The sequence below is a fragment of the Malaya genurostris genome, chromosome 2 (assembly GCF_030247185.1).
Source record: "Malaya genurostris strain Urasoe2022 chromosome 2, Malgen_1.1, whole genome shotgun sequence".
NCBI lineage: Eukaryota > Metazoa > Arthropoda > Insecta > Diptera > Culicidae > Malaya > Malaya genurostris.
The window spans coordinates 51394230-51420872 of NC_080571.1; the positions used below are offsets into that span (position 1 = coordinate 51394230).

At 37.5% G+C, this 26643-nt stretch overlaps 1 protein-coding gene across 2 annotated transcripts in view; it reads right to left on the reverse strand.

Annotated features, from left to right (window-relative positions):
• The window catches only part of LOC131431197 (phospholipid-transporting ATPase ID), a 133292-nt gene that overhangs the window by 65682 nt on the left and 40967 nt on the right, over nucleotides 1-26643 (reverse strand). For both annotated transcript variants that reach the window (XM_058596776.1, XM_058596775.1), the window contains one exon: nucleotides 12326-13255. In XM_058596776.1, the coding sequence (XP_058452759.1) occupies nucleotides 12326-12368 (43 nt within the window). In that variant the 5' untranslated portion in view covers nucleotides 12369-13255. The remainder of the gene's footprint in view (nucleotides 1-12325; nucleotides 13256-26643) is intronic.

Genomic DNA, 26643 nt, shown 5'->3' on the forward strand with positions numbered 1-26643 from the left:
TTTGAAAGAAACCAAGAGATTGTTTATGCATAACATACAGAATGAAGCAGTGCTTTGCTCGCGTAGGTCATCCTTAAGAAAACGAAGTGGGTGGGATTGTATGCACTTCCGGCATCGGAACCTGAGAACCGGTATAATCAAAGTCGGTTCGTACGGCCACCAACTAACATGGCGTACAAACTCTACTATTTTTTATTCAAATTTTGAAGATTTTATACAATTTTGCCATCGCACTTTAAATGACGACTTAAATGTTTGTTGTATCCGAAAATATGCAGTAATTTTGGTAGGACCATCAGACCTTTCATTTGACCCTAACGGTTATGAGTCCAGTTTACAACATTTCTTACGGTTTTTGTTCCGCCAGTTTAAGTGACGGTGTACAATATTGAACCCACTTTACCCTATAACTCCGGAACCGGAAGTCGGATCCGGATGAAATTTAGGAATTCGGTATGGGACCATGGAACCTTTAATTTGAATCTAAGTTTGTCAAAATCGGTTTAGCCATCTCCGAGAAAATCTAGTGAGATTATTTGGCCAATTTTCACTAGTCGGTTTTTCAAATGATTGCATAACCTTTCTATATGAAAAAGGCAAAACGGAACTTTTTTTTGCTCGTCGAAGATCTTTGCGGATTTCCGGATTTTTGTTTTTTGCTCACTAATCCAACTATGGGGGCGGCAAAACTCTTTTGCGTCAAATTTTCACGGTACGCCACTGTTCATATCCAAAGAAAATTTTTTATTTTATTCGATTTTGAAAAAATCAGATGATGTTTTTGAAAAGTTGCTCAAAATGAAAGTAAGAATCCAGATTCCAATCCAAACATGGACCACTCTGAAGTTTTTAATAGTCTGTTCCTTTAAAAAAACGTGCTTACTCCACCTAGCAGTGAGATGATACCTTTGTTTTTAACAATCAGCATGTGTTTTTCGCGTGAATATTCTTCGTTGTGTTTAGGTTGCATGAAATTATTTTAATAACCGTCGTTTTAAATGAATTGTAATTAAAATTTTGGAACTGCAAGACGAGTCGAAGATAGAGAGTGTATGAAACCCTAAAATTATTCCTTTTAATCTAAACGTGTGACAGTCGATTGAGCATTCTATGAGTCGAAATCGGATATAATTCACCAATTTTGTGTGGGACCATAAGTTTATTTTAATTTCAATTTTTGTTTATAAAAAATTGTTTTGGCCTTCTTTTAGTTTCTCTATTCACAATACTTTCGGAAACGGAATTCGGAAATCGCTGTAGCCGAAGTCAGTTAGATTCGCCTAATGGATTGTTAACCATTTCATAAGATTCGACATTTTTGAAAATCTGTGTTGCCGTCTTAGAGAAATCGTAGTGCGTTCCACATAAAATTTTTGGGTACCTTCCGGGATCGAAAACCGAATATCGGTAGAACTGAAATAAGTTTATTTGATCGTCGATTCTCAAAGTCTCTGAGCCCGATAATTTTAAGTTTTCACACTAATCATCCTGTATCTCCTGAACCGGAAGTCAGATCTGATTAAAAAACAAGTAGTTTATATGGGACCTTAAGATCTTTTTTTTAATGTTAGTTGGACGAAATCGGTTCAGCCATCTATGAGCAAAATGAGTGACATTATTTTGATTTCATTACATTACATATCATTCTGTAGTTCCGGAACCAGAAGTCGGATCCAAATGAAAACATCCCATCTCAAAACCATTCAACAGCATTCAGGGTGACGGGGAGACCATTCATTTGCGACTAGTTCGATCAAAATTAGGCCAGTCATCTCTGAGAACTCGACCTCTTAGTTGACAACACACACACGGACATTTGTTTAGTTCGTCGAGCTGAATCGATTGGTATATGACACTCGGGTCTCTAGTTGGAGCGAATTCTAAACCTATTTTTTATATTTATAAAAAAGGTAAAAATATTTTGCATACAATACGAACACAAACCTTTGACAAACCTGACGCCATGATTACTCGAAATATTTTCAATCAAAAGTGAAATTTATACTCGATGGATATTCCAAACATATTTACAAGTAAGTTCAGGCATATTGGCTCTGAGAAAATATTTACACGGACGGATCACGAATTGAAGAGGCTACTGGATTTGGTATATTCAACAATAATGTTTCGGCTTCAAGAACCTGCATCTGTTTATATAGCAGAGTTAGCAGCAGTTCATTACAGTTTGAGTGTAATCGTCACATTATCTCCAAACCATTATTTTCTCTTCACAGATAGTCTGAGTGCAATTGAAGCCATTCGCTCAAACGCTGCTGGCGTTTTTCTTGGACAAAATAAAACAGTGCCTGAACGACATATTGAAAAATAATTATCTAATCACAATAGTTTGGGTCCCGGCTCATGGCTCTACTCCAGGCAATAAAAGAGCCGATAGTTTAGCCAAACGTGGTGCTATTGAGGGTGAAATTTATGAGCGACCGATTGCTTTCAATGAATTCTATAGCGCGTCCCGCCAAAGAACACTTGCCGGCTGGCAAGCTTCTTGGGATAAAGATGATCTGGGTCGGTGGATGCACTCAATTATTCCGAAAATATCGACAAAGGCATGGTTCAGGGGACTGGATGTGAGTAGGGACTTCATTCGTGTGATGTCCATACACATGTCCAATCACTACACGTTAGATGCACATCTCCTTCGAATTGGACTTTCCGAGACTAATCATTGTGCTTGTGGCGAAAGTTATCGCGATATTGATCATGTCGTTTGAACATGCGTGGAGTATCGTGATGTCAGATCTCAACTAATAAATTCCTTGCATACCCAAGGTAGACTATCCAATGTCCCAGTTCGCGACATTCTTGCTTGTCGTGACCTTTCTTACATGAAACTTCTATATCATTTCATTAAGTCTATTGGAGTTCCAATTTAAATTTTATTTTATGTTAGACTGTTTTCTCTTCCATGAGTTGAACCAACAGCTAGCTATCCTATATTGAATAGAAGTGATGAGCTGATACAAACAAGCTTGAAATAGTTATAAGATCATGTACAAAATGAATGTATTTTATTTAATGTAATTTACAATAGCAAATCGTTGAATAAAAACAGTGTTTAGATGACCTAATGAATACCAACATACTAATATGATATTCGAAATGAATTAGGTTTAAATTACTATGTATTGTGGATGCCACGGCGTAGAAAAGCTAATGTATATTGCCTATGAAATAAACGTGTTAATGGAAAAAAGTGCAATTTGAAGCGGGACGAAGTTTAGTGGAGCAACAGATTTGTTATGATTACGTTTATTTCATAATTTGTTTCGAAATAAATGAAAGCGATGACAAGGTATTTTGTCGTATTTTATAATCTATTTAGGAATATCTTGACTTATTCCCAAAGATAAAAATTATCAAATCTCAAACCATCAAAATCAGAATTGTGTAAATCACAAAATGTCATAGATGGAACAGTATGCAAGCAATATTCAATGGACGGTTCGTAACCAAGGCCGCATACATCTGGTGACCCACAATCGCGTTAGGATTTCCTTATATATCGTCCTCATAAAAATTGTTAATTGGAAAGTAATTCTCTTTGTCCGCAATACAGCTGTAACCGCGGTGTGACAAAGAAGTATCTGACATGACGTCAACCTGTTTCCCGGCCATAAATTGTACCAGGATCGCGCCGGGAGCGTGAAAATTAACAACTTCACCATCATCGGGCATATTAACGACGGCACTGCCACTGGCAATAAGTGCCATCCATCATGCCACCCGCCGCATTCCGCCAATCAACAACCGACGAACCCCGACAATAACACATTCCTGCTTGAACAGAACCAATGAAAATGCCACCCTTGCCGTATGCAATGTAGAACGGCCAGATTTATGTTGATAGTCACACTGAGTATTGCATCTGTTCAATGAAATATCGGAATAGATTTACTGCTGGGTCGGAAGTCAATAGCAGTTACTTCAGCCAGTTGCTGATCATTAACAGCTCCACGGGCTGGTTGGTTTCATTTTGTTTTTCTGTTGTACCCAGATCTAGAACCGATAGCGGAAAGAGTGTTGGTACAGTTTTTTTTTCACTCAGTTAATGTTAACTGATTGTGCTTTGTTCTACATTTTACCATAAATGATTACCTCACGTCGGGAATTTAATTGCCCTTTGAATTATTTGTGAGGATAGCCGCCACCACAACCTTCTAGTTTCCATGTTTTTTTAAACAGTGATACGAATTAAGACGGCTGCTATCGAGCAGAACCTATAGTTTATAGTCACAGTTCTTAGGTTTATGAAATAAAATAAACATAACACCATAATGTTTGAAGCCGATTTTTTTGAGATTTGAGAAAATATACTTTTTCCATCAATGCATGTTTTAATTTTGTGCAAATCTTACTTGTATAAAAAAATGCAATTAACTTGCCGGGAAAGATGTGACAGAGCGTCGATGAGTTTCAATCCATCAAAACAGAAACTCATTGTTTTGTTTGCTTGCATGCGGCACGCTTCAGTGCAAATTTGATGCGCGAAATGGAAATCGATGCATTTAGATGCAAATTCATTGTACTGTCTCATTATCTACCTCCGGATTGAAATACTGTGGAGAGTAACAGTAACTTACATATGCAATAGCTTCACATCAGAGTCGATTTATCGGACGCCCGGTTGACTCGATCCCATCTTCTCGGCGATTGCTGATAGACTCTATGGTTGCGCTCATTTATCTTTCGATGCATAATACTCTCTTTTACTTCTGAATAAATACATAGAAACACCTTGGTGTCAGTGAGTGAGTCAAAACTTTGATGAGATCATCAGATTGCACATGCACAAAAAATTCCGAATACCAGCGTAACTAACAACGTTTTGAATTAAAAATATGAATTAAAAAAAAGTCCTAAATATTGCTAATCAATTTGTAGAACTCCTTCTAATGCATTTGAGAATCTTGAGCTAAAATTATTAGTATTATTACAATCATCGTTATTTTTTATTTAGAACAGAAAAAGCGTGAGCTGGCGGTTCTGACTCTAAGGTAATGGTTTAATGAGCTGGATGTTGTATGTTCGAGGACTAAGGATTCTTAATGTCCAATGATCATAGCACTGACTATGAAATAGTCAATTATTCACTAATGAGTCGGCTTCGAAGTCTGTTGAAACGGGAGGTCAAGTTCGCATCCGAATTTTGTATCCTGACTTTGTTTTATTTTTAAATAAACAAAGAAAAAACTAAACAAAAAATTAAAACAATCGTATTTTTTGCTACATTATTTATCGATGCGTTTATTCTGTTTTTACTCCCGTAAATTATACTCTTGTTTTTATTTACGTTTCGTCTTCGACTTGTCAGTACATGACAGTTTATGTTGCACTGTTATATCACCTAGCAGTTCAACATCAACCGTTAGGTGTACACAAAGCTCATACTCTACTTAAGAATTTTTTTTTTGAAATTTACCGAATCAGATTGTGGTTTCAAATCATACTTTGAATTTTCATTATAATTTCATACTACAGCATGATTCTTTAAGCTTTTCCTTCAAATATGAGCTTCCAAACTCTTTTGTCTGGATATTTATGCTCATTATCTATTTTAAACTTGAACTAAATTTTCAGGGCTGGGGGTATACTAAGAGATTGATAATATCTGTTATCATTCTTCGGGTAGGACCAGCCTAGAGACCGCGTATCTCGGCCGTCCGGTGGGAAAAAACATCCAAGAATTGATCCACTGGGTTCCTGCTTCCATGTCGTAAAATGCGACAGTTGCAGAAGTTTCTTTTTTCCTTTGATTATTCAATTTTTTCAACGTTTTACATCGGATTGCTCTATTTTACCGAATTATCCCTTCTTCCAACATACAGTTTTTTCAAACATACTTTCTCATAGTTTTACGACAAAATTATTTATCTATTTCTATCTAGTTTCTGAGAAAAATTTTATTTGGTAGTTTTTTCTTTTTCCATGGTATTGTTTGTCCTTTAAGACTATAAATTGAATGATAGAAATCAACTATCGCGAAGATCCATTAATATTAAAATGTTATTACCAGACATACCATAGATTTAGAGTAAACAAATTAATAATTTTTTCTCAGTACCCAGCTGCCCAGATCAACGAATTTAACCAATTAACCATGGTTAATAGTAATAATATAGTAGAAACAATACAATTGACATGCGTTGGAGGTCTATTGACCTTTGTTTGGTAATTTAAATAAACACTGGTTCCTTTGTGACTAGTCTGCAAATATTCGTTACGCTAGCTTATTGTTACTAACATCTACCCAGTAAATTCGAACATCGGACGCATCGTGCACGAAAGCTTTTGATTGCGTTTCGAGCTTACATAGTGTATCGGTAGAACAAAAGAGTGAAGATATACCCAAGCAGAGAGCGGATATCCAATACTCAGGTGATGAGATATATCGGGGTTGGATTTCCAACCTCAAACATAGGGCCAGAGTTTTTCTGGCCCTAAGAGGCGAATGACCTAAAGGTTAAAGCCTCCATGATCGAGACAAAAGAATGTTTAACACTCTTGCACACCCTATCGGGGAGACGTCGGCTCGAAAATGCCTTGTTTGATATTCCTTCGCTCTGTTTCTCTAGCGATACATAATGTAAACATAAAGCTTTTTTAGGTCGACGCGATTGATGCAAATGGTGCAGAATTGTCCGATGACGGGCCGATCGAAGCGCTACAATCGGCCCTATATCGTGTTCAATCGGTCCGATAATCGGCCCGATGATCGGGCCGATGCGGGTCGACAACATCCACCGGGTAACCACTTGCGTGACTCAAAAAGTGCAGTTTCTACTAGTGATTAGCAACATATTGGAAATCGATTAAAAATAAGTTGTCATTACGTTGGCAATACCATGCTGAAATAGCTTATCTTTCCATAACATTAAAATAATTTGTTTTTAAGTTAACCAGTTGAAAATTAGTCATTTGGTCGATACTGTACCGTGTTCTGAGCAGAAATCTATGCGATTTTGTGTGGGGTACAATCGGCACTTCGGCAGAGAATCTGTGGTCAGGCAGCTTTAAAGGCACTCAGTTCTAAAGATTCATAGTAATGAATCTAGTGATCGCATGTCAAACTCAAATTGAAGACCTCATCGTTTCAAATGCTGTTTGCTTCTTATGGGTTCCCGACCATTCTGTTATTACTGGAAATGAATGGGCTGATGAGTTGACTAGAGCTGGTGCAACGAATGATTTCGTTGGTCCGGAACCAGCTTTACCACTTTCAACTAGTTGGATAAAACACAAGATTCATTGAATGGGCTGCATCCAAACATGCCAGCTACTGGCGCAGCTTGCAAACTTGCGCTCAGATCTTTACTGCATTTTTCCAAGCATCTTTGCAGTATTCTGGTCAGAGCACTGACTGGACATTGCAAACTCAATTATCACATGGCTACTATTCAACGTGCTGAGTATTATTCGTGTGATTTGTGTGAATGCGATTACGGTACTTCATATCATCTAACAGTTACATTTCCCGCATTGACGCAACCACGTATCCTGGTTTTTGGTTCTCCATATATGGTTGAGTCTGTGTATGCGGAGTTAAAATTAAAGGATATTCTATTGTTTCTCATCCTCCGTGGTAAGGAGCTATAGTCAGAGAGATTCATCGTTCTTCCTGAAGTGAGTGAATCCTTTCTGTATTGACCTTAAATAGGTTTTAGCAGATTGTTTGGAATCCTTTTTGGGGTGTCGAATTTACTTCTGGAAGAACATAACACCCATATACCATTCGAATCAGTTCGTCGAGATCAGCAAATGCGTGTGTGACAAATAATTTCACTCAATTTTCTCGGAGATGATTCATCCGTTTTCTACTAACTCAGATTCATATGAAAAGTCGTATGCTCCCAAACAAGGTTGCTGAATTATGTTTACATCCGACTTTTGGTTCCGGAGCTACAGGATGATATGTGAAACGAAATTAAAATAGTGTAACTTTTTTTTCTCGTAGATGGCTGAGCCGTTCTAAAATTCAAATAAAGCCTAAGAATCATCAAAGATTCAAAAGAAAGGTCTTAAGATCCTATAAAACATCTTGCTTTTTAGTCAGATCCAACTTCCGGTTTAGAGGACACATTGTGATTAGTATAAAAAAGTCCATTTCACATAAATTAATCAGGTTTATCGAGTTTGCAGATTTAGATAGTGGATAATTAAATAAACTTATTTCAGTTTTAGTGGTATTCAATTTTGATTCGAAAGGCACCTAAAAAATTAATTTACACTACGATTTCTCCAACTGGTTTTCAAACATTTTGAATCAAGTATAAAGTATACAGCCAAGGGGAGGACCTTTAGAACAATGTGCTAATCACACATTAACACAATGCGTTGGTGCATTTATCAATAGTGGCACTTTCGTTTTCATACAGTTGCACAATTGCGGCACACAAAGGGCTCATTTTTAACAAGTAGCTGTTTTCATCGTATTACCTGCTCTAATAATCATAGTTATGCCAACGGTAAAATAAACACAAGTGAATTAATTTCTTTTCTCAAAGTTTGCAATGGATGAAGTAAATTTTTCGAAAAAATTAAATTTCGATATCTCGACATTAACTAGCTTATTTCCTTGTATTACATTTTGGTGGGAAAAGGGTTCCAATCAGCTTTTTACAGCCCTGTCCAAAATGTATTGCCCTCCCCGTTAATTTGTATCAGGCCGAATTAGCGCATGCGCGCCATATAAACGCCTCTTTCAATATGAGGAAATTATATTATTACCCAACAGTTTCTATTATTTATTCATGTTGGTTTTCTTACCTTTGGTCATAGTTTATATTCTGTTTTACCTTAATTCCAGTGTTCTATTCAATTGTGTTTCGTAAGTGTCTTTTGTTGTCCTTCTATTTTATTTCCATTCCGTACTTTTGCTGATGTTATTTTATTCCCTGAAATGTAAAAGTTAATTGTATGCAATGGTCTTTTTATTCTTACCGATGTTCCATTTTGTATCTAAGATTTCCTAAGCGTGGTAATTAAATTATTTTCCAATTTTTCAGTTCCACATTTATCACATTTGTTCCTGCTTTTCTTGAGTATCTTATTCTTTATTCCGGATTTCTTGGTTATGCTCAGTCATCCATTTCCGAACAAAAAAAAAAAAAAAAAAGAGAGAGAGACAAAAAAGGATTAGTGTTTTTTAATGACATCTTTGTACGGCCGGTCATGATGGTTTGACGAAAAAAAAAACTGAGAACATGCATTTTTATTTAAATTATATTGACCCTTGGGTCCCATAAGTATTGCTACAGCATGTTCACATTTAGTTGTCTTCAGTTGATCCTTGACAGTGTTACCATCCGCTCACTTTTGAGCATCTGGTGTACACTGACCCACAATCGAAATGCATCACTACCAATTTGGTACAACGCACTCAAAGGCACGGTAAAATGTATATTGTATATACACACAAAAACACATACATACACACAGTCACACACATACACACATGCATACATACCCACATGTATTCCACACGCAAGCATTATAACATTGAGTTACTATTTCTACTCTGATAGATCCTAACTAAAACTAGTGTGCCAATAGTCATCTCATTAGTAGAGTCACCATGTTATTTTAGCGATCACTCGACTTTTAATAAATGATTTGTGATAAATACAAAGCCTTTGCCTCGTCTCTAAGAAGCAATAACGCATAGCAGTAGTTCGGAAGTGGTTCAATACTGCTGTTTTAGCGAAGCAAAATGCTCCAAATTTCATGTTACTTCTGAAATTAATCTATCAAACAGAGATAACAGAGCTCACTATAACTAATGGTTCTCGTATATGAAATGACTAATGGATTTGAGATGAATGGAGGTACCGTTACCCAATTTCTATCTCTTCTAATGATCGATCGTTAGTCCTGAGCTGAAACGGTGGCCTTTATTATCATTCTTGCATGCACTTACTCTTACATTTCACTCACACATCATCTCACCCATCAGGTCCCAAACGATATATCCATCCTCACAATACAAACAGGATGAACATCGTTTGACAGCTATCAGTGGTTTGCCCATTGGTTAACTCATTATTATTCCGTTCTATTCTACAATATTCTGTCTCATTCCACAGTAATTCATTGTACACAAACCACCAACCACTTCACTTATACTTCACTCACATATCACCTCATCCATCAGATCCAACACGAGCACACACAACCTCACAGAATAAACGTCAAAGATGAACTTAATTCACCATTCAACTATTCCGTTATCGTGTGAAACCTGACTGGGGTACGTTCATTTCGCTTAATTTCCACTTCACATCGGTAATAAGGGCCGGTAGTATGAAAATGAAACATAAAAAAGAGCTCAGTTAAGCCCTACCGGCCTCTCCAGCCCCGGATGTTGGAGCGTATTGCAATCAACATCTTATTCAAATCGTTTCATGCCTCACTCAATAAACTCAATAATTAAACTAAAAGTTATAACACATATTTATATTAAATTGTAACAATAATTAATCGTATCTGATGATGTTTGCAATACCGTCAAGCCCATCAACCACGGGAGGGATATCTCGACATTAACTAGCTGTGTCAAAACAGTGTGGCACACTTAGGCTCACAGTATATCTCGTGTTTTTTTAGAAACACAGTATAGTTTGTGTTAAGCGACTCTCCCCCTCTTATGTGAATTTAACTGATTTCGGCTACACCGATTTCCGAATCCCGGTTCCAGTATCGAATCTTATCTCAAAGCTGAATCGTTTTCTCAGAAAAGGCCAAATCAAATTTCAAAAACAAAAATTCAAATTAAAGGATTGATGGTCCCATACAAAATTAATGAAATTTATTCGTCAAATTTATTTTTTGGCCATACGAATCGTTTTGGGTTATGCTGGTTCCTGAACACCGGTTCTGAAAGTACCGTAAATAATTGTAAACTCTAAAGCGGAACTTACTTCGACATCTCATGGAATGCTCAATCGATTGTCACACGTTTTGATTCAAATTGGATCCATTTTGCAGCTTCGACACTACAAGGTAATGAGTGATTAAAATCTCAATTTGCTGCTTAAAACGACGGTCATTAAAATAATGTCATGAGAACTAAAACACCGAAGAATATTCATCCAAAAACACATGCGGATTGATAAAAATAGGTATCATCTCGCTGCTAGGTGGATTAAGCACGATTTTAATGTACTTTTTTCCGGTGAGATTTCCAGAAACGCCATTTATTGCAAAGTACATTAGATCTTGTTGAAAATCAATCTTGTGTCCAATCTATCCGGTCTTTCTATGCATACAAGAAGAATGGTTTGTCATACTGAGGAATGTTCCTTCAAATCCAAGCAAATCGATACTGATTTTGTCACTTTTTCTGTTGTTATTTTCTAGATTCATATTTTCCTTAAGGGGTACTCTTTTAATAAACATATGTTCAAAGTTTCTTAGCGATTGCTCTCGATCTTAGAGAAAATGACTTAAATTCTTGTATGACGTAATTTCTTGGGTGAAGACAGAATATTGCATCTAACAACAAGTAAAATTAATTTTGTGTTTGTTTCGATGTCAACTTCAGCTATATTGGCTGAAAAGTTACTGATATGCTTCATTTTGACAAGCTTTGAATTATAAATTAAAGTTGCGACGCTCTTTTTATGTACATCTATAGGGATCTTTTTTTCTGTGATCGGCGGAATCGGTGACGGACCGCCATTTATAGATACTTCTCCATTCTAGTTTTTTTGTAATCGACTCTCAAAAAACTTATATTAATAAATCTTGTCTAAATTTTCAGATACCTTCCATACAACCGTCAAAAAATCAAGGAGATGTGACATGTTTAGATGCCACAAATGTTTATCTAGGGGTTATCGGGGTATTCTTCATCCGAAAATTATCTCTGTTTCATTGGAAACGCCGAATCTTGATAGTCTCCAGAGGTGTAACGTTGGATCTGCTTAACGTGATGAGCACGTGTTTTTATTTACGTTGCAAAATAATGAAAATAATTGAACGGAAAAAGGATTGAAATTGCGGTTGCTTTTAAAGAATGGATGTCCGGATGTCGGAACAATACAATGACCGCCCTTGATTCAGGCGCTGGTCATCGGAGAAGGTCTGTACACAAATGGATTTAAGGTCAGCGGATTGCCAGTTAATTCTGCCGACAATAGCTGACATCAATCAGTTGACCTTTCACCATATAGAACCAATCAATCACTGGTACTGGATCGGGTAGGACGGAAGGGAAGCGAATAGCACAGACTGATACTAATGCACGTGCACTCTACGGTGCACCGATATAGAAAGTGATTGAGTGTATATTTAAAATTTCCATTAGACTTACGTGGCTTTCTAGCAGTATGACTGTTCTTGCCCATAGTGGTCATATTCCGGGAGGCAAGGCTTGTAGGTTTTTTTTTGGGTCTTTGTTGTTGCTTTGCTCGAACAGCACCGGTTAGAATCCCATCAGCTGTTAGTGAATCCTTTGGTATCTATGTTATGGTAGCTGGATGTGGTATTTGGTATATCGTTGGATGACGTTATCACTTAATTCCTAACGGTAAATTTACAATTTGGCCCCAATTTTGTTAAACCTTCTAGAGAGGGAACACTAGCTTTTACATAGTGTATTTGATATAAAAACACTGCTATTCAAAATATTATTATTTAACAACATTTCTTCGCTATGCTGAAGTAAGGGCACTTGCAAAGACACTTTGGAAGTGTACAATTCGTTACGGTAGAACTTTAGTAAAGCTGATTCACTGCACCACAATGGCACTTTCACAGTTTAAAGGAAAAGCATGAAAACTATCAGCTTAACAGGGTTTTATCATGCGAATCCTTCCGTGACATACACTTTTTCACCTTTTTCAATCTCTATGGTTACTGGGATGCCGCTTTTCCAACGAACGATTTTGAAATGAAATTCACAGATCAAACGCACACTGCGTTAGAACACAACGCACTTTGGCTACACGGAACTTTTTTTCCGCTTCATATTCCACACACTTCACTACTTGTCACTTCACTAATTTCGTATGCCGCGTTTCCGCGAATTTCGGTTCACTTCACGTGACGACGCGCACTGGAATGGTTTGATGGTTGGTGGGTTCAAACGTCGCTTACAGCTCAACTCCCGGTACTCCGTCGGTCGTTGTTCGGTGGTGGCCTCGATTTGATCGGTGGGACCCACAGCCAGTGCTCGAATGGTGGAACGGACCGTGGTACCAGGCACCCTTCCATTAGAAGTGCCCGTTGACAAATGCGAATCCTGCAAATACAGAACAGAAAACGAAACGGACAATCGTTAGAAGACGAGTTCGTATGTGTGTATGTGATATTCAGGTGGGGTGATAAACTCAAACTCGAAGGGTGTGAAAGTACTACAATGTGGCTGATATGGGCTTTCCGTGCCCGTAGTAGCACTGATCGTTAGGAGACAGGTACATTTCCGACGGATACAATGGGATGATACCAGCTTTGGGTATCAATTATTGGGGGTGGTAGAAGCGAGGCACACAATTGTTGGTATTCAAGATCTATTCGACCAACAAACTCCGGTAAACTTGGAGCCTTGAAGGTTGATTCATTCAAACACATTGCAGTTTTAAAACATTTTCAAAGAAAAATCAAGAAAACAGGCGAATGAAAAGCTATCCAAAACCATTCAACCGGCACTGTCGATGGGTTCTTCTGATAAAAGGTGTGTCCGGTCCGGATCGAACGCTTTCCTTAGAGTGTCACGAAAGGATGAGAAAATCAGCTGGTGTTTTACAGCTGACACCAGCTACGGTAGAACTGGACAGCAGACGAACCGTATCTAAACGGCTTAGTAACACACCCCGACTGAATTATTTAATGTTTTAATTCTGTTGGAATTGACTGGCGGGTTTTTTGTAACGATAGGTTTCAATCGGTTTGACCAGCACCATTGGTTAAGCAAATGTTCCAGTGCTGTATAACCTTGTACGGAGGGAACGTGTGCCGGCGAAAGCAGTTGTTTCTGTTCGGACAGTGGCTTGGTGCCCGTTGTTGAAGATGTGCCCCGCGAAGTAAGCTATTATCAACCATGATAATTCTGTTCTATACTTACTGAAAGGACGTTTCGCCTCCAAAGCGACCACAATTGTAAGACCAACACCTTACACTCTAAACTAACAAGTTGGACCCAAGTAGGTTGAGCACCTGTTTTCTAATCTACTGCTACAAGTGCATGTCACCTGGCTACGAACGATTGAATTTAATCGGAAGAGAAAAACCGCAGCATTAGAAGGAAATTATTTTGTTGAGGTAATGATGGTATCAAGCAATTGTAAGAAATTGGTGTCGCTCAGACGGTAATTATTATAAACAGCAGGGGAAACATTAAAATGTATAATTCATATAAATTCACACACCCCATGACTCAACATTATTCAATAGAATACGTGGTATTGTATAACCTTGCAATTTAGTATGCGCCATATGTGTAATGAAAAATTTGTTACACTTTACTTCAGATCGTTTACTTGTTTTGCATAGAATGGAACTGACTTAAAAATCCGAGCAATCGGTAGCAGATGGATTCATTACTTGAACGGTACTACCTAATCCATTTCATCATAATTCACAGTTTCATTTGAGTGTACAATTAATCTTGATATACTACCTTGATCACAAAGTTCTCAGAATCGCCACCATGTGGCGCTCTCAGTCACCTGATTTTATTTATTTTGTTTTTAGATTGCCATATTTGTCATTGATATTCTATCTAATTTTCTGCTTGATACATTTGTAAAAATTACGTTGTATTAAGTACATCTGCGATTGTCCGTGTCCTCGATTTCGAACAATTTTCAAAATGGAATTGAATTTGCACTTACGAGTTTGCATTAAATTTTGCGTTAAAAACGGTTTGAATGGTGAGAAGAGTGCAAATGTTAGAAGAGTGTTTTCAGATTTCAGTCGAAAAAGAAGGCTATGCTCACAGTTTTCAATGATTACAAGGGTGTTGTGCATCGTCCCGGGGCGGTTCAATGCATAGGACGCTGGTCTTACAAGCCAGTTGTCGTATGTTCGAGCCCCGACGTGAAAGGGTTCTTAGTGTCAGTAGGATCCATAGTACTAGCCATGCAATGATTCTGTACACTAAAAATCGGCTGCGAAGTCTGTTGAAACAGAAAGGCCAAATTCCACAAAAGGAATGTAATGCCAAGGCTTTGTTTTGCTTTGTGCATCATGAATATCATGATTCTAATATTTTAGTTGTTTTTGCGTTCGCTGGCTTTTCCGTGTGAGGATTATGAATCAATGTAAAAAATAAAATCAAGAGAGTAGTATTGCTTGATTAAACGTAGGGAAATGAGTTTATCTGTTATGTTTAATATCAGTTATTTAACGGCAATTAAAAACTATCATCTTCCATTTGTCTTTATTTTAAATCGATGACAACATTAGGACAAGTGTACGATTTGGTGAAATAACCCTGTCGGCGAAAGGATCATTTCGGGGATGTTAACATTTCGGCGAAATGGCTCTCGGCGAAACGTCATTCGATGAAATGACCCTCTCCCATTTTGAATCATATTGTCAACCACGGACGGTCTACTTTTGCCATTGTTATATTGTTGATCACTCTCTCAAATTCCATTTCCGTAGAATCCAGGATTAACTTCCGGAATATTTGAAAAGCTGTGTCTGGATTCTCGGCATCTTGAATTTACCCGATAGATCAGTATGAAGTGAGCGTTTTCCATTTTGTTAAAATGTAACACTAATTTTAAATGGGAAAATAAAATATGCACCCACTTTTTCCAAAAATGGCTTAGCCGATTTTCACAAACTAAGATTCAAATAAAAGGTCTTATGGTCTCATAGCCTGCTATTGAATTCCATTTGGATCTGACTTCGGTTCCGGAGTTACATGGTAATATGTGAAAAATAGAAAATAGTTTGCACTCAATTTTCTTTGAAACGGCTGAACCGATTTTCACAAACTAAGATTTAAATGAAAGGTCTTATAGTTTTCTAAAACCATTTTATCCGGATCCGACATCTGGTTACGGAACTATAGCGTGATAAGTGGAAAATTACCAATTTCATTAGTGTTATTTCACAAATGATGGCCAAAAACAGGTACAAATCCCATAAAACTGTTTGATAAATACTTCCAGTTTGCAAAGATTGTTAGTTTGTGGACATGAAAACTTTATTCGGCACTACTGGTCCCCCTTTTTCCTGTTTCGGAAGCACCGAAAGTGGTGAAGAAAAACTCAAAATGGAATTCACTTCGATTTCTCTGCGATGATTGAACCGATTTCACAAATCTTGATTTGAATTAAAGCTCATATTATCTTTAAAGCTACTGTACAATTTCATCCAGATCTGACCTCCGGTTCCGCAGTTACAGGGTCAAAGTTTTCAAATCGTCATATAGAATGATATTATATACAACATCGGTACATGGTGGTACGATGGAAGTAAAAGACACAAAACGAACGATGCGTGCTTTGTTCTATTTCGTACACGCTATAAAGACAACGAAACGATTACAGATGTCTGCTACTAGTGTGTGATATTGGTAAAAAATGGTGCTGCGATTGATAAAATTTTTTAGCTATTTTCTGATAAGTGTGACAGAAAGAATAGAGAATGTCAATGAATTGAAATTTATTTGAAAAAATATGCAATTTTCACAGCCGGTAGTGCAGTAATACCGTGCTGGTGGTGTAGTGATGTCAATAATAATAATAATAATAATAATAATAATAATAATAATAATAATAATAATAATAATAATAATAATAATAAAATTAATAATAATAATAATAATAATAATAATAATAATAATAATAATAATAATAATAATAATAATAATAATAATAATAATAATAATAATAATAATAATAATAATAATAATAATAATATTATTATTATTATTAGATGGCAAAATCGATTTTCACAAACTTATAGGTTCAAAAGAAAAGTCTTACAGCTTCATACGGAATTCCTTAATTTGATTTGGATACTACTTCCGGTTCCGGAGCTACAGGGCAAACAGGATTTGTAGAGTTTGTTAGATTAAGTCCGACCAAACTTTCCTATTTCTACTCAATGAATAGTTGGTTTTGCGAATTCCACAGTAATAATTATGATGTTATGAGTAATATCAGAAAGGTATCATTACACCACTAGGTGGATTAAAACAGATTTTTTAAATTTGTCTTGAGTTAAAATTGGTCTCTCCATCAGGGTTTGCCATATTGGAGACGTGTGCAAAGCGTTATTTTAATAGGAGTATGGGAAGTCTGATGACTTGATACCCATTTCTAGAATTCATGGTAGGATTTCATAGCTTTCGAGTAATTGAGAAAACTTATATTTGATGCTCATGAAGACTTGTGAACAGAAATTTACTTAACTAAACACCTCCAATTTGAGTTAGACTGCGACAGACCCCCGGTGCAATGGTGTTCCGGAACAGTTGCGCTCACTTCGGTGGTTTACCGAAACCATTTCGCGTACTTTTGCACTAATCTTCTGTTTCGTTATAGCTATTGCTAAAAAGTTCACCTGCACGATAGGCTCGGGCCCCCATCCACTGTGGTTGACTGTAATAGCGGAAGTGTCAAGGAAATAATTGTCACGCTACGGCCGTCTGACCATCAATCCGCACCGGTGAACGGCCGACGGCCAGTCACCGAGCGGGGGGTCAATCATGTCCCGAAGGAGCGACGAATGTCTTGATTGGCCTCCGGATGGGTGGTGCGGTATTACAACAAACAGCGAAACGGTCATTTCCTTGATTTTGCCTTTCGGTTGTACGCTGGATCGGGAAAAAAGTGACCGCGCTGGGAAAAAGCACGGACGAGCCGTGCGAGTTATGGGGTTGTGAGTATGTAGCGTTCACTTTATTGGTAAATATCACGCGACCTCAGGCCATTGGTGTGGATTGAGCAGGTTGTATGATTGTTTTTATTCAATCAGAATGACGGAACTACGGCGCGTGTTTTCGAGAGGTACAAGGAAATCACAAAAGTTTTCTATAAACTACGAGTACGAACACTTTACGAGAATCGGTTCGCTAGTTGGTTTATTTCATCGGGAATAATGATGATTCATGGCCATTTCCCCGGGACATTATTGCCAGGTTTAATCATTCCGAAGGTCGTGAAAGCTTTGTGCACCAGTCAGCACCAAAATTGCGCAACGTATTAACATACACACGGATGGGGCATTAAAAACGAATTACATCATTCAAGGACATCAAAACCGTATCGTAGAAGAAAAGGCTTAACATTCGGCCTGAGAGCGGCAGGATTGTCACAGTGTTGAATAGATGTTTACCCATTGAAATATAATCAAATGCATTGGAACCTGATAACACTTTCATCGAGTGTGCTAGTTTATAATGCCTCATACTATCATATTACTATGACCTCATATCGCAAGTAACATTTACATCCATACAGATTTACCAACCAACTCTCATTCAAGAGCCCTACGGAGCTGACGTTTTTTGAGTGAGTGGTGCTACAAACCATGATTGGCGATAAGTGGACAGAACAAGACTTGCAGCTCTGGTAATGATGCATTGATATGTACGTCTAATTATTCAAACTACAATGTTGTTTCAGAAATAAGTTTATTAAAAATAAATTTTAATGATAAATATGATATTTCGATCCAAATCCTGGCCCCTTTTGTTTCTTGTATATTGTTGTAGACTTACATGAGCCCTATTCGAACGACGCACAGTGGTCCAAAACTGGAAAAGACGGTCAAAAGTCTGTACTGACTTTCACTGATTTTTAAGAGCTAACGTGTCTTCGAAGAAGTTTTACAAGATTATATAAGGCTTCTTTTGAAAGTGGCACCTTAAATTTTGTTAAGGAGGTAGTACCAATTTCGAATAAAAATAATTTTTTATTCACAAAAAAAATTTATTCTATCTCATTTTGAAGAAAAAACATTTGAAGTTTTTTTTTGCTGAAGATATAATGTATAATGTAAAAATATCATTTTTTTGAGATATGTCGCTTAATTTTAAAAACAATTTTTTTCGATTTATCTACGTAGAATCTACCTCTATTACCTATCAGAATCAGAACAAATTGGCTCAAATGGCACGTTCCCCTTGATATTTGGAGATTTGTGTCTTGCCATCAATTTGTTTTTAGCATCATTTTCCCGATATATAAGAGGGAAGGATTGAAAGGAAATGGTAAGGGTTGGACTAGGAGGATGGGAAAAATTGACGACACAAAAACACATAAAAGCAGAAGTAAATTCTGCACCCCTAAGGGATGCCGAACAATCTGCTGAGGATCACATTTAGTGGAAGCAGAAGTAAATTCTGAACCTCTACGAGGTCCCGAACAGTCCGCTGTTAATAAAACCTCCAACCCCCGAGAGGATTTGAAGATCTTACAAAAGCGACACCATTCTGCACTCCCGGAAGAATGCAGAACGATTCGCAGTATGTACGAGCAGAAGTAAATTCGGCACCCCCTAAAAGATGCCAAACAATCTGCTAAACCCTATTTAAGGTAAATACAGAAGGGATTCATTCACTCCAGGAAGAACGATGAACCCTTCTGACTATAGCTCCTTACCACATTGGGTAAGAAACGAGAGAATATCCTTCAATTTTAGCTCCGCATACACAGACTCAACCATGTATGGAGAACCAAAAACCCGGATACGTAGCTGCGTCAATGCGGGACAGTTACATATCAGATGATATGAAGTACCATAATCGCATTCACACAAATCACACGAATAATACTCAGCACGTTGAATAGTAGCCATGTGATAATTGAGTTTGCAATGTCCAGTCAGAGCTCTGACCAGAATACTGCAATGATGCTTGGAGAAATGCAGTAGACACTTTGACATTTTCAGATTTAAATCTGGTAGAAATGCTTTTGTCTGAGCGCAAGTTTGCAAGCTGCGCCAGTAGCTGGCATGTTTGGATACAGCCCAAGAACGAATCTTGTGCTTTATCCAACTAGTTGAAAGTGGTAAAGCTGGTTCAGGACCAACGAAATCATTCGTTGCACCAGCTCTAGCCAACTCATCAGCCCATTCATTTCCAGTAATACCAGAATGGCCGGGTACCCATAAGAAGTAAACAGCATTTGAAATGCTGAGGTCTTCAATTTGAGTTCGACATGCGATCACTAGATTCGACCGTGAGTCATTCGAACTGAGTGCTTTTAAGGCTGCCTGACTGTCGGAACAAAAATAAATTCGCTTACCACAGATCCTTTGCTGAAGTGCCGATTGTACTCCACACAGAATCGCGTAGATTTCTGCTTGAAACACAGTACAGTATCTACCAAGTGAATGAGACTGCTCCAGCCTCATTTCACGACAGTAGACACCAGCACCAGCACGACCATTCAACAGAGAACCGTCCGTGTAACAAACTATGTGTTCATCAAGTTGTCGTTCCAGACAACCAGACAACCATTCCTCACGAAGAGGATAGCTCACATTGAATGTTTTGAAAGGAAAACTGCATGTGAGAGTTAGGTCACTAGGAGCGAGTAAATACTCATCCCACGTAACCATTTGAGACCACAAGCGAGTGTGGCTGGTAGCATAATCTAATGGGTTACTGTTCCAAAGCCCTGTAACCTTAAGACGATATGCACAAGATAATGCTTCTTGTTTTAGGAACACATGTAGTGGTTTAATGCACAGTAGCGCCTCTAGAGCAGCAGTAGGAGTTGTCGTGAATGCTCCTGTCATCGCCATTAGGACCATCCTTTGGAGATGATTTAGCTTTGACTGAACTGTCGCGACTTCTCCTTTCTGCCACCATACAAGACATCCATATGCTAAAATTGGTCTAACAATAGTTGTGTAGATCCAATGAATATATCTGGGTTTGAGTCCCCATGATTTTCCAAAAGCTCGTCTACATTGGCCGAAAGCCATGCAAGCTCTTTTAATTCTGAAGTCAATGTGAGCAGACCAATTCAGTTTTGAGTCAAGAATAACCCCGACGTATTTAACTTGTTCGACCACAGTGACCTCTGAACCAAAGAACTGCAACGGACCAGCTCCTGTGATTATCCTACGATGAGTGAAAAGCACCATTGATGTTTTGCTCGGATTTACAGATAATCCAACCTGACAACACCATTGTTCAACAGATCGCAGGGCTTGCTGCATTAAATCAAAGAGAGTGTTAATGCTTATACCGGTCATCAATATATGATAATCGTCGGCAAAACCATAAGTCGGAAATCCAAGGTTATTAAGTTTCCTTAACAAACCATCAGCGACAAGGTTCCATAAAAGTGGGGATAGTACACCACCTTGAGGACACCCACAGACACTTAGCTTTCTAATCTCTGCTTGCCGAAGCGATGAACAAAGAAGTCGATTGCTAAGCATTGCGTGTATCCAATTTGTGATACTTGAAGGTATGCCATGACCACGGGCTGCTTCCAGAATTGAATTGAAAGACACGTTATCAAAGGCACCTTCAATATCTAGGAAAACTCCCAAGCAAGATTGCTTTTGTGAGAAAGCTTTTTCAATGTTGTACACAACATCATGTAACAGGGTTGTAGTGGACTTTCCACGCTGGTAAGCATGTTGCATTCCATGTAGCGGATGCAGGCCCAAACTAACATTTCTGATATAGTGATCGACTATGCGTTCCACTGTTTTAAGAAGAAATGAGCTTAGACTGATAGGCCTGAAACTCTTCGCTTCCTCATAAGTGTCGCGACCGCCTTTGGGAATAAATTTGACAATTATTTCCTGTCAGGCTCTTGGAATATATCCTGTCGCAAGACTAAAAGTAAGTATTTTCTTCAAAACATGTTTGAAATGTTCATACCCTTTCTGCAGTAACACTGGGAAAACTCCATCCTTTCCAGGAGACTTGTACGGAGCAAAACTCTCAACTGCCCATTTGACCGATTCAATCGTCACAACGCTTCGAGCAAGGGCCCAAGAATCGTAACTACCTGAAAAAGTCTCGGGAAGAGCTGTCGGTGATGGATCCATACATCCTGGAAAGTGAGTGTTAAAAAGATAGTGAAGTACATCACCTTCATCAGACAAGTGTTCAACATCTGAAGTTCTTAAGAAACTGACATTAAAGTCCTTAGACTTCGAAAGTAACTTATTTAATCTGCTAGCCTCGTTGAGACTAGAGACATTTGTGCAGAGGCTTTTCCAACCACTTCGCTCAGACGACCGAAGAGCATTTTTGTAAGCCCTTCGAGCCAACACGAATGCCTCCGACCCATTTCTGCGACGGTGGTTCCAAGCTCTTCTGCATAGTTTCCTTAGTCTAGTAAGTTCAGCATTCCACCAAGGAGTTCCTCTAGTAGCTCGCACAATCCGAAGTGGACAAGCCTCTTCATATGCTGCAACTATGAGTGAGTTTGTCTCGTCGACAACATTTTCCAAATCAATTGGGGTTTCAATTGTTGGTTGGTACCCGTAAAATCTAGTCGCCAAGCCCTCTTCATAGAGGTCCCAGTTTGTAGATTTGGGATTACGATATGTGATAATATCAAATTTAACGTTTGAATGATCAAAGAATATGTACTTATGATCAGACAACGAAGGTTCGAGCTCATCGGAGACGAGCCAATTCACCAACTCATGCGCAATTCTATCAGAGCAGAGAGTTACGTCCAAAACCTCCTCTCTGCCAGATCTCGCAAAAGTTGGACGGTTTCCTGCATTGACTATGTGCAGGTTTGTACTGCTCACAAATTCCATCATATCAGAGCCTCTCGAATTTATATCTGTGCTGCCCCAAATGATATGGTGAGCATTTATGTCACTGCCGATTACAAGCGGTAAATCACTTTTGCAGCAGTATGATACAACCTTTTTGAAGTCATCGCTTGGCGAAGGTTGGTTATGCGGCAAATATGCCGAACAATAGACATATTTCCTGTCTATGCCATCAGTAGTCATACCAACTGTGACAGCACAAATATCCCGAGTTGTGAGCTCCGATATGAGAGAGACATCGAGAGCACTATTTGCAAGTATGCATGCTCGAGGCATTTCACGTGGATTAGTCATTCCGGTCTTGTTAAAGGCAACAAAGACTGGGTTTAACAATTTTCCAACGTAGAAGTTTCCCTTTTGGAAATATGGTTCTTGAACCAAAGCTAAAGAAGCTTTACCTTCTTGCAGAAGTCTGGATAGATTCATAGTTGCTGTACGTTTATGCTGGAGATTGATTTGTGCTACTCTAACCATTATCAATTAAAGTAACGAACACTCCACCTCCAGCACTTACCGTACAATAACTACAAGAAACCAAATATATTGGCTTATAATCGCCTATAGCGAACCATGTAAGGATTTTTTTAAATGTTTTAATCATTTAAATCCCACGAGTTGCGAAGAAAGAAGTCGTCCACTGTGCCAGAGCTTCGCTTAACACAGTAAGGGAAAATCCCAAGATATTCCGTTCACGACTGCATTGTTTAACCTCCTGCAGCCATTCAGCCATCGGCACGGAAATACACCTTGACTTAGGAGTTCCTATTTTTGTGGCCTTTTACGACATGGAACAGGAAACCAGTGGATCAATTCTTGGTAAAAAATAATTCCGCCGGATGCCACACGGCTTACCTGTTTGGTGGACTTATACCACCGGTACAGGTGGACCGTAGCGTTATTCTTAGCCAGTTGGGAAACCGCTACCGACACTACACGGCTATCTAGGCTGCTCAGAGAGGGAAATTGACATTGATGGTCAACTTCCATGGATGGCCGAGCAGCCGACCGTCGCTTAATTTTAAAAACAATTTTTTTCGATTTATCTACGTAGAATCTACCTCTATTACCTAAGTGTCTACTAAAAAGTTTCAGATAGCATTTAAATGAGTAACTTTTTCCAATACTTTTCACAACCTAATCAATCAATGTTACCTAATAAATCATTACAATATGTCACTTGGTCGCATTGCATTCGATCAATCAGTATCAGTCACGCTATTTTCCGAGTTTTCTGTGTCGCTAATTTCTCGTTCTGTATTTTCTTGTTCTGTTGTAAGTTCTAGCACATCAATTGCTTTCAGTGACAATTTCTTTCCAGCTTTCAAATTAATTCCCTTCCAGCTTTCAAATTGATTAATAATAATAACAAGATAATAATGTATATAAATTATTACTATGCAAATATATGAAAGATATTTCTATCCTATTTCGAGGAGGAGTGAAACCAGGGACTACCAGTCTGGATTTGCGTAAACACACATAAACAAGCTCATGCTTGCACCCGCAACTTAAGCAAATTGTTGCGATTTTTATATTGTTTACTTTTTGACAATTAACAATATTAGAAAAAATCTAAGTGGAACTCGATGCAATTTTTTAGGCTTTTTCAAAGTTAGTTTTAATTATAGAAAATCCGAAAAATTATCAAAAGCTCAACACATATTTAAAAAATGGAAGAATATTTTCTAAACAAATTATGATAAAGTATTGTAAAAGTAAAAACCTTTACAAAGAGATTCCATGTTTAAACGTGTAAATAAATTGAGTTATCGCGAAGCAACACGATTTTTAAGACGAGATGTTAAGCGACGCTCACTGCAAAAGTGAGTTACAGAAATAACAGACGCGTGACGCCCTCCGTTTATTAACCGTTCATGGTTTCAGCATGGCCATAGTGAAAATGAGTCACACGAATAGTACTCAAGATATTCTCATTGGAAAATTAATTGGATTAGAAACATTTTTTTCCTACAAGTATTGAAAATGTTTGCTGCATAAGGTTGCATATTTCGCTTCGGCACAAGGTTTCCTAGGTGAAAAAAGGTAAAATTATGTATAACTTTTCCGAAAAAGAATAAACCTACGCATTGCCTTCTACAGAATAATGGGATTTTATATTTTCTACAATTATTCCAAACAAAGTATACATAAAAAATAACTTGAAACAAGTTATGAATAGAAAACTAGTTTTTAGGGGGTTGCCATAATTCAATAACTTAAACTAACTTTGAAAGGACCTAAAAAAAGTTCCATCGAGTTCCACTTAGATTCTTTTTTATAGTATTGGGAATGTCTTTTCCTATAAATTTTGTAAAAATCAGCTGCACAAAGTTGCATATTTCGCTCCGGTACAAGGTTTTATCTTAGGTACAAAAAAGGTAAAATGTTGTATAACTTCGCCAGGAAAGAACAAACCTATGCACTACCTACAAAAAAAATATGGGATGTTTTATTTTCTACAATTATTCCAAACAAAGTGTGCATAACAAAATAACTCGAAACAAGTTATGAATAAAAAACTGATTTTAAGGGGGTTGCTATAAAAACGCTTTGTGTATTCGAAACGGTTCGACCTAGACTTTTGGTATATTTGACAAAGTAAATTATTTTCAATAGTTCTAAAACTTTTTAGAAAAATAAATTGTTTCGCTTCAGAAAAAAAGTTATGGTAATATTTTTTGTCAAAGTAGGCCATGAAGAAATAGCGATAGAACCATATTACGCGGTATATATTTGTAAATAATTTCTTAAAGAACGGTTTGGCAGCTACTGATTTATGTTCACGTTTTTATTGATTCGAACCACAGTGCGACGCACAGTGGTTCGAATCAATAAAAACGTGGACATAAATCAGTAGCTGCCAAACCGTTCTTTTAATGCATATAGTTGCTTTGAAGAAATTATTTACAAATATATACCGCGTAATTTGATCCTATCATTAATTGTTCATGGCCTACTTTGACAAAAAATGTAACCATAACTTTTTTTTCTGAAGAGATAGAAATTTTTTTTCTTCTACAAAGTTTTAGAACTATTAAAAATAATTTACTTTGTCAAATATACCAAAAGTCTAGGTCGCACCGTTTCGGATATACAAAGCGTTTTTATGGCAACCCCCTTAAAATCAGTTTTTTATTCATAAATTGTTTCGAGCTATTTTGTTATGCATACTTTGTTTGGAATAATTGTAGAATTTATAAAATCGCATATTTTTGTTGAAGATAGTGCATAGGTTTGTTCTTTCCTGGCAAAGTTATGCAACATTTTACCTTTTTTTTATCTAGGATAAAACCTTGCACCGAAGCGAAATATGCAACTTTATGCAGCTGATTTTTACAAAATTTGTAGGCAAAGATGTGCCCAATATCATGAAAAAAAATCTAAGTGGAACTCGGTGGAACTTTTTTTTTTAGGTCTTTTCAAAGTTAGTTTTAATTACTGAATTATGGCAACCCCCTTAAAACTAGTTTTCTAGTCATAACTTGTTTCGTGTTATTTTTCTATGCATTCTTCGTTTGGAATAATTGTAGAAAATATAGAATTTCATAATTTTGTAGAAGCTAATGCATAAGTTTATTCTTTTCTGGAAAATTTATGCATAATTTCACCTTTTTTACCTAGGAAACCTTGTACCGAAGCGAAATATGCAACTTAATGCAGCAAACTATAATAATACTTATAGGAGAACATGTAGCTTATCCAATTTATTTTCCAATGAGAATATCTTGAGTACTCTTCGTGTGACTCATTTTCACTATGGCCATGCTGAAACCATGAATGGTTAAGAAACAGAGGGCGTCACGCGTCTGCTATTTCTGTAACTCACTTTTGCAGTGAGCGTCGCCCGATCAACATCTCGTCTTAAAAATCGTGTTGCTTCGCGATAAGTCAATTTATTTACACGTTTAA